This window comes from Gossypium hirsutum, chromosome D02 (assembly GCF_007990345.1).
Source record: "Gossypium hirsutum isolate 1008001.06 chromosome D02, Gossypium_hirsutum_v2.1, whole genome shotgun sequence".
Lineage (NCBI taxonomy): Eukaryota > Viridiplantae > Streptophyta > Magnoliopsida > Malvales > Malvaceae > Gossypium > Gossypium hirsutum.
Genome location: NC_053438.1, coordinates 57,891,619 through 57,901,502, shown reverse-complemented (window position 1 = coordinate 57,901,502; position 9,884 = coordinate 57,891,619). Strand labels below are relative to the sequence as shown.

General features: G+C 33.0%; 1 protein-coding gene across 7 annotated transcripts; it reads right to left on the bottom strand.

Annotated features, from left to right (window-relative positions):
- Positions 1-308: 308 nt before the first annotated feature.
- LOC107909810 (uncharacterized protein At5g08430) lies at positions 309-8,724 on the bottom strand. Of its 7 annotated transcripts, none has more exons than XM_016837470.2 (11): positions 7,805-8,724; positions 7,636-7,695; positions 7,360-7,396; positions 5,788-6,592; positions 4,890-5,002; positions 4,146-4,205; positions 2,959-3,009; positions 2,235-2,305; positions 1,466-1,698; positions 1,294-1,332; positions 309-828 (listed from the first exon to the last, which is right to left on the bottom strand). In XM_016837470.2, exons 4-11 carry the CDS (start codon positions 6,440-6,442, stop codon positions 425-427), a joined length of 1,626 nt encoding a protein of 541 aa, XP_016692959.2. In that variant the 5' UTR covers positions 6,443-6,592; positions 7,360-7,396; positions 7,636-7,695; positions 7,805-8,724; the 3' UTR covers positions 309-424. The 7 variants fall into 7 exon arrangements, with proteins under 7 accessions (XP_016692959.2, XP_016692961.2, XP_016692963.2 ...); XM_016837472.2 differs by having other exon boundaries at positions 7,636-7,701; positions 7,805-8,705; XM_016837474.2 differs by having other exon boundaries at positions 7,661-7,695; positions 7,805-8,576.
- Positions 8,725-9,884: the final 1,160 nt, after the last annotated feature.

Sequence of the window (9,884 nt, the reverse complement as noted above, 5' to 3'; positions counted from 1 at the left end):
TTAATGTTTAATTCAATTTTTCTTTTTTCATTTAGTTACATGTCAAACATTCATTAGGTATAAAATTAAATATTAAAATCAAAGTATGAAATGATTATTAACCCAAACTTTTATAATGACTGGAATAAAAGTAACAAACAAATAGTTGACCCTTTAATTTACTCAAAACCCAACTTACATGAAGATGAAATATATCAATTTAATTAAAGAAACATAAATCACATTAAAAATGATGCAAGTAAATCACTTCTAATAGAAGTGACATCTATGAATGCAATGGAGAAAACCCCATAATGACATACATTCTATAAACAGGAAATTGAAAGGATTTATTTTAGCAAGGCACATTTTCATCTTCAAAATACCAGCCAGCTACAAGAACAATCTGATATTCTTATCCATTTACAATAATATGCAACAAATCTTAAATCTGAAACATTCGACCAACTATGTCAGCCAACAAAACAGCATTATTTAGGTTTTGACCCGTCTTCCAAACCTTAAAATCATCTGGAAAGTAGTCGAGGTCCATCCAATTTTTCAGCGACAGGAGAGAGAAAGGACCCTGTATATCTCCCTGAGGGTCTTGATAATGCCATATCAAGCTTCTCACATCATCCTGTGCCTCGGTTTTGTTTGAATCCTCATGTTCTTCATTGTCGTCATTATCATCATCACTCAAATCAATCACTTGAGTGGTATCCAATGCTTTTAAAAAGTCATGTTTGACTATGGCGCCGTTTTCTTCTGGTACATTTCCAACCTGTGTACTCCTGACATTGTTGTCTCTTGGGCGGATTAGCTGCTCCTGAACATCATGGCAATGAACTGCAACAAAAGGAATGAGTAACTTAGAAGGATGATAGAGAAAAACATGCAAAACATTGAACACTTCTACCATGATGGAGCTTTCTCTCTTGTTTTAAAGTGCATACAAGCCCAGAAGAAAAAAGATGCATTCGGGACACTTTTGCCATCTTAGCTCCATACAAATCTTTGTAGATTTGCCAGAACAGAAAATCGACCACCCAATGTAAGAGACTGGTAGATATGTATACACGTACACACAGGCTGATACGTCTATTAGTTGACAAAATGAGATGGATTATAAGAACTAGCATATGGGCAGTGTTGAATCATATAGCACATTTTCGTAACCCTTCATTTGGGTGATGAAACGAACAAAGTGAAGAAAGATTGACCAAAAGAACATCTAATTTACTAAATGTTGCTATTGCATTCCTTTTCTGCCTACTCTATATGGTTAGCAAAGGAAACAAAACTCATGCATACCTGTATCGTCTTTTAAAATTATGGGGGAAGATTGGGCCACTGCAAAAATGAAAAAAAAGAGTAAATTTTTAAAGCGATAGATGAAGGCATTGAGTATGCAAGATTAGATTAAAATGACTTCAAGGGCAATTTTGAGGAAATAAATGACAGAAGTTTATGTATGTACCATTACCTGGTTTTAAGGGCAACAAGGTTGACAATTTTCCATTTGAAACTGGATTGCTAGGAATTTCCAAAGTTTCCCTCACGGTTGATATCTGTGAGCTATCCTTTTCATGTTTAACATCTTGCGGTACAGTTTCAGGTTCTACTTCCTCTGCAATAACATTTGGAACCCCACACAGCAGTCGTGACTGTTCCTCTGGAGTCTGAAGCAGTTGTCTCCTTTCCATGTACTCGAACATTGTAAGAGCAGAAGCAAGTTAAGAAGTCATTTACACTTAAGGGAAATGCTTCATGAAAGATACCAACATGGTTAATCGGATCGTGGCTTCAGTCATAAAAGCAAAAATAAACTGTTTTACTGAAGAAACCCGACACATAAAGGCAAGGACCATGTAGATTCCCTTGCATTAAAATAAAAAATCACGATTTCAACAAAATCAAAGGCAATATGCAAACTCTACATCTTTCGAATGTATCCTAAAGAATTTCTATCATGAATGTAGTAGAGTTACCTGTAATCTTGTGAGGTACAACAGTAAATCAGCAGTTAACTATTTAAACAAACTCAAGTTTTATTTTTGCAATTATAGTTTAGGTATTTTAGTCCCTTCAAAAATGTATGTTGGAAGAACTTAGTTCAGTAGCAAAATTATTAACCCTCTAATATTGCATTTTCTTATCTCGTCATAATACCTAAAATCAAACGGGTGAGCTCCATAATTAGTCAAAGCATGTACGTCTATGCATGTAATCAACAGATATTTCAAAAAGGATATTCTCTGCGCCATCCCTTTTCATTGGCACGGTCTATGAGCTTTGGTAACAAGGTAAGTTCTGCTGCAAGCCACTGGAAAAAAAATACAGAAAACCAGAAGAAAAAATTTAAGAATTCATTACCACGTTAACAAAGTCATCAGAAGCATTCCCAATAAAGAGTGCCACCAAAATATAAAAATAAGGTCCCTAATACACGAAGTACAAAACATGTGGTAATAACATCACCTTAAGACAACAACTATTAAGGTAGCAGCTTTACGACTTCCAAAAATTTAGATTTTTCTGCGTCATCTCGTTTAATTATTTGATAAAACACAAACCATAAAAGTTCAAAAAAAAAAATCAAAACAAAAAGAACATGTTTGATAACATATTTTAGAGACTCAATTGAAGGTTTTCCATGAAGAAGTTTTGAAAAATGCTGGAGTTAAAACCTATAATTGCACAATCTTATATTCTCTCCCCTTTTTTTTCAATGTAAATATCAACTCAATATTCAACTTTCAGAAACATTTGGTGGTATAAATTTAATACACTAATTTCTTATAACTAAAAAATTTAGCATTTAACTTTTCAATTTATCGAACATCACCTAAGGAACAGGTAACCAGTAGCACAAGAGAAACTTGGCCACCAATTGACATTAAGAAACACCAATTACAAAAGGATATAAGATTCAATTGTTCTCTGATAGTTAGGTATGGTGAGAATGAGAATACATACATGCTTGGTTATATCTTCATGTAAAGCCCGAGCCTTTGCTTCAAGTTCCGCCTATCAACAATATAAAATAATTTTGACATTTGTAAAAGCGAAAAAGTCAAAAAGAAAAAGAAAAGATGATGGGGGCTAAAAACTAAAAACACAAGAAGATAAAATCAACGAGTAAAACAGGGACTGGAGGATAGAGAAATATACGTATAAGAATTGATACAGACCATCATCAACTAGTAACCAAACATGACAAATGAGAATATTCACTATGCACTTTATAACTTAATATCTAATAAAAAAGCTATTAATATGTAGCCAGCTTAATGGTCAGTGCCATCCTGTGACAACATGCAAATTCAGTTTCGTAGAACATCGCCAGTGCCCATTGAAAGTTTTGCTATTTAACTATAAAAGGATTAGGCACACCACGGACCTCTTCGTGGGTACCAGACGAGAATATAGTCCAATCTGATTATTGAAACTGTCTCCAAGTCAATATCCTTTGTATCGATAAGGGATTATCTGACTGAGGCTTTCAGTCCTATGGAGATGGTCTGAGGACTAACAGGAAAGAACCAACACCAATCAATTGTCAAGCAGTGAGCACAATCAGGTTAGTTCTGGTTTTTAAACATTCAGCAAAAGTAAACGGAACGAGCATGCAACAGATTGTTTTGACCAAAATCTCATATCTAAAACCAGTTTAGTTTGACACAAAAATTCCTATGTAACTATATTTTCAATCACAACTATACCTAAATCAAAGAAACAAAATTAAACCTAAACCCTTAACAAAATCCAAAGACAAGCAGGACAAAGAACTTGATTTTTAGGCACCATATAGAAAATCAATCACAAAATCTTACACCCTTTCCTTTTTTTTAAGATGATAACAATCAATGATTTTTATCTCAAGAAGTCTTAACTAGGCACAAACTTCTAGCATCTACTGGGACAAGGCTACATCCCAAAAAATTCCATAGCATTAAGTTCCCGGTTAACACTTCATCCTATCTAGTTTCAAGTTAACCTCCATCCAGTTATCATATGAGAGTTAAAAAATGGACAATCTAGATGTAGATGGTTTGAACTGCCCAACATAGCCCTAAAAAACATAATTTGTTAAATAAACAACCAGTTCCCTTCCTCCACTAGAATGTAATATTATGGATTGTGCAAAATGTACAAGAGCTTACAACGGTTGGTCTCTTCAGCAAGCCCTTTTTCATTCTCTGATGCAAATCTTCACATTCTTCCTGCAAAAAACAAACAAAAACACTAAAGACAAGCTCATACATCCTGATCTCTATACCAGTATATAAAGCAGCCTGCTACAAAAACAAACTAAGATCTTTTAACACCATAAGCAGTTGCTATATCAATGCTAAGGCACCATAACTTAAACTATGCTTGTTTGTAACATATAAGGCAGTAAGGCACATATGCTATAAATATAAAACAGATTATCCTCAAAGGACCTTAGATAAAAATTAAAACCAAATATCTAACTATCATCAAGACAATGTTTATTTTGTTCTGGGCCAGAAGAAAAAAAAAAATCTGAAGGTCTAGAATAACAAGTCATAGATGTGACTTACATCAGCAGTCACTAAAGAAACCAGCCTATATGTTTCTACAGTTTATGTATCCCATAGGCAAAGTAAAATATATGTAAGGGAATCATTAATGTTTTCCACTTTATCTCAATAATATTTAGCTTTCTTCAAAAGGGAACCATCACCAATATTCTAAATTACATTTCTGTTCAGTTTGGGTAAAAAGAATTAGCAATAATTCATCAGAATATTCAAATTTCCAAATGAATTGCATCCAAAATAGGAAGATAATAGAAAACTAGAAAGTTCAGGTCTGCATTGAAATATGTCAAATTCTAGAGCTATTTGGATGAAATAGCAAAAACTGTAGCATATACTGATTACCTGAGAGAAATCATCTTCTGAAAGCATGGCAATTCTAACATCTTTCACAAAATTTGAAACCTGAAGGAGAATGTCTGCATTTACATCATTATTCCCAGAGACCTTCTTCATCCCTAGACAACAAAGAATGCTAATACCGTGAATAAATTATTTAAAACAGACAACATAACATAAGATATAACTAACAACAGAAATTCTGCATATATTAATGCCAAAGGAATTAACAACTGTGTGCCAATTGTTTACATAAAATCTTGAATGAGCTCCATGTGTAGTTATTTGGGATATTAAGAAAAATGTATTATCTCAGCATCAATTATACAATTATCACTGGTCAAGAGTAGTATAACTGAGTGAGATGATAAAAATATGCAGACTGCTAAGGATATGCTTGCGCTCATCCAGGAGAAAGAAGAAAAGGAGTCAAGTTGTTCCCAACCATAGTGATTGATAGAGAAGCACCAAGAAGCTTGCAAGACAAAAAGCGCTACTCAACTAAGATTTATGCATATCTAGATTCATGTTTCTCAACTTCCACTGCTTCAACTTCAAGTCAGGGACAACAAATTTAAAATTAAGTAGAAACTATGTCTGCTCAAGGACTGAGAATTTCAATTGCTAAATATACAGACACATGCGATCGCACAAGCGCACAATGCAAAATATAGAATGAAGCTATTTATTACAGAAACATCTAGCTCATTAAATCAGAAATCCACTTAATCTACTTCCAATGCCAATGTCAGGGTTTTTTTCTATTTCCTCTCTCATTTTTGTTTGTTAGATTAACATGCACAACAGCACAATATATTATTAAAAAAGAACAGCACTTCACAACCAAAATTAATTCCGAGTAAATAACTGATAATTGCTACCCACATAATCCACAGCAAATTACCTTTAACAATCACAAGCTGATGAGAATTTTTCTGAAGGAAGTTATTAGGATCTGATTTGATCCTCACAAAGCTATCTACCACTTTAGCTTCAAAGCTTCCAAAATCTTTTGAAAGATCCAGAACTAAGCTCTTTTTCAAGTACACTAGTTTAATATTCTCTGGTATTATTGCAGCAAAGCAGCTTTTCGGTGTTTCAAAACCCCTTTTCTTCTGGTAAGTTTTTTTCTCCAATCTCAAACATTTCTTTTCTTCACCAAGATTCTCCTCTTCTGAGCTAAAAAAGAAGTCATCATCCCATGCATCTTGGTTTTCTAAATAGTGTGTCTCAAGCAAGTCATAGACTTTGATTCGGCTTATTGTTTTTCTTCCAAAAATAGAATAAAGCCTTTCATCACAAAGAACTCTCTTCTTTTTTGCTGGGTTAGTAAGGTTATTGTCATTAATATATTTGCCTATAATGTCACTAACATCATGCTGAGAGATCTTCTCGGTGGTGTCTTTACCAATAGATTCAAGAAATTCAATGAGTGGTTTAGATCCCCAGCCATTAAACTCCAGTTTCTTCGATTTGGCCTTTCTTTTCGAACCGACAGGAGTAAGTGACTTCCCACTGTATTCTTCCAACCAAAAGATTGATGCTGCATTTCCAGCCATATTTTACACTCAAATAGAAACCCTAACTTCCTCAACTTGAAATCCTTCAGTTGGACATGTACCCCAAATAGGCTTTACAATGCAGTGCATTCATTTTCCATGAATAGAGAGACATGATCGACCACCCTGAACATATACTATGCCCTGCAACTGGAGAGGAAGATAACCATGTTAACAATGACCATAAATGAACAAGGTGGTAAAGCCTATGTTTATGTCCTATCATTTTGCGGTTATTCAGTCCCCAAGTAAAGCAAGTGCTGGGCAATTACAAGACAAGTAGTCCACCAAAAGAATGAATGCAAAAACATATAGACACTAATGTTGCATCAGAATGGATGAGGGTCTCAATGGTCATACAAAAGACTGTACGGATGAAACCAACATGTGCAGAAATAAGTAGTCAGTAGTCGGTACACAAGAATCAAATAAAACACAATCACTTATGGTCATCAAGAAATTAAAATATTGTACTAACAATTGTCATTTTAGAACAAAATAGTAGTAGCACTGTAGCAGTAATAAATCATAATACCTTTTTAATTACATCATAACTGAACAATACAAATTATATCCCCACTATTTATCTATAAATAAACTACATATTGATTATTACAATAATAACAATAGTCATCATTTTGTGTTCAAAATGGAAATTAAAAAAAAATTATTTCAAAATTAACACCAAAAATTTGTCATTTATGCTTCTTTCGAAACATGAGGAAAGAAAGTGGGCATTCCAAGAGTCCCCGGCCCGCATTTTAATGCTTTGTTTCCTCTTTCAATTAATTAAGTAACTAATGATGATAGATAAGGAGTAGAAGAGAAGCAAATGATACAATAATGATGAAAAAGTAAAGAATAAACGAAGAATCAATTAAAATGAAGATTTGGGAATCTTGGGTTTAGGGTTTTACCTGCAAAACCTGAAGTCCACTGCAATTCTCTCGAACCCTGAGTTTCAAATGAAAAAGAATGCAAAGATCAGAGTAATGCAGTGTCAAATTCCGGAAGAAAAAAAGAACACAACTTCAGCAAAACAGGAATAGAAACCCAGATAGGAAAATTGGTTCTCAAGGCAAACAAATTTCACTAAAGAACAAGAAGAAAGAAAACAACTGTAATTGGAGAAAGCAATAACAGTTAAAAACGAAGCTAGAGCTTCTTGAAGTAGAGGTGAAGTGGAAAAATACTTGTGTTCAAATCTTCAAGCCATACCAGTGCCGATCGCTGGACAACCCCTGCTCCTATCTCTATCTCTTATTAAAAAAAAAAATTTAAAATGCCGCAAGAAAGGAGAGAACTGAACAAGAACGGTAAGAAAAGTAAATTTGTAAAAGATTAAAGGGGTAGGGTCGGTACCTTCGAAATTCAACGGCGGATTTGTTGCTTTGAAGGGTTTGGGTCCGTAGACGGGAACTTTGTTTTTCGAAAAGAAAAAATTTAATGCCGTTTCTCTAAACTCTAGTATTAAATTCTTTTTAGTGCTATGTTTGGATTTGGGTAATAGAAGAAAAGAAAGGAAGAAAAAAAGTATATCTAAATTTTATTTGGATACTTCAAATTAAGGGAAAATTGCTTCACAAGTCATCCTAAAAAAATTGTTAATTTAATTACCACCATTAATAAATTTGAACAAAATGATCACTCATTCATTTTTTCTATCACAAAATGCCGATCGAGCATTCCACGTAATATGTGGTGCAAAGTGACATCTAACAACTCTGAACTTTTACATGCTTCTCTTTTAGTCCTTTAAGATGATATCCATATACTTCAATTGAGCCTTCTTCCTTCACAATTTATAGGCAACCAAACAGCAGAGATACCTAAGAATCAGATCTTCCACCAGAATCCAAATCTCTCAAAATCTTAAACCCTCTTTTAAATTTCTAAGGGAAAAAAGGAATTTGTTTCTAAGCTCTAACATTTCCCTGCGATGTTTTTAAATATAAAAGAAAACAGATAATTGAACTAATCCATATAATTTATCAATCGAAACAGAACACACAACATTGAACTTCTCATTTCTTTTCCTTATTCGTTTCGTTATTAGATTTCTCGGCATCCAAACAGAAAAAAAAACTAATGAAGACATAAAAGAGACGGAAGAAAAGAATCAAAATGAAGAAGGAAAACAAAGTAGAGCGAGAGAATTACCGAATTAAAATTTCTCATAAAAGAGAAATCGTATAATTTGGGGGATTAAAAGAGAACCTAGAAGGGTTTTTTTTTTCCTCCAAGAAAGAGAGGGAGTTAAATAAAACCCTAAAATTTTAACACCAAATGTTTACAAGGCCTTGTATACATCCTCAAAGCGCCGCCATGTTGGATCATGATAAATGCCAGATCAGCATTTCATTAGGGAGAAAATCGAGAGTGATCATTTTGTTCAATTTTATTAATGGTGATGATTAAATTAATAAAAAAATTATGAGAGTTACCAAAATAAATACAATATTATTTTAAGATTTTTTTTTACCTTGAATTTTATTGATTCTTTCTAGATTTTAGTTTAGCCTTTGTTTGATTTTTTATTTGTATTAGTTGAATTTTTCAATTTTATCAAAATTTTAAACCATTTATGTAAAATGTTAATGGTATTTAATATCTTAATTAAGAAACTACTTTCCTTTTTCAACTTCTTTCCCAAATTGAGATAACCGAATATTTCAAGTGAAAGTAATAAATATTGGGACACTTTTGACCTTTTCTTACTGGAATAAAAAATTATTTAAACAATGAACTTAATGCAATCCAAACATAAGAGAATTTTAAAAACAAAACTTAACGAAACTTGTTTTGACTGAGTGAGTGGAAGAATTACCCATGAGTATACATATAGATTAAGAGCTTATTTAAACGCTTAAATGATGGTTGATAGAATAATAATCCTAAAAATATATAATAAAACAATTTGAAAATCATTCCTATACTTGATTCATATTATAAATAAAAATATTTTCTTGAAAAGCATAGGGATTGAAACATAATTAAACCCTTTTTCTCACGTTCTTGCCTAATCCGCATTCTTTCCCTCCAACCCAAACAGAAAACCTTCCTAACGTGTCATCAATTAGAGGCCTTACTTCTACAGTCTATCATGCATGTTGTTTTAATATATTGTTATAGATTTTTAATTTTAAAAATTTTAATAAATTTATCATAATTATAGTTTATTGATATTTTGAATGTTCTTAGACAGTAAAGTAAAGGGCTTTCAGAAAAAAGTTAAAGCTTGAATCTTGAATAGAGGGCCCGACGGCCCGTCCGAAATATAGGAGGGTTCGGATAAAAATATAGGCCCGAAATATGGGTTTGGGCAAAAAAACAAGGCCCGTTTAGAAAACGGGTCGGACCTCGGGCACCACTTTTTTGGCTTGGAACCGACTTGGCCCGAATATATAATAAATATATATTTTTATTTTTTAATTTTAAAATA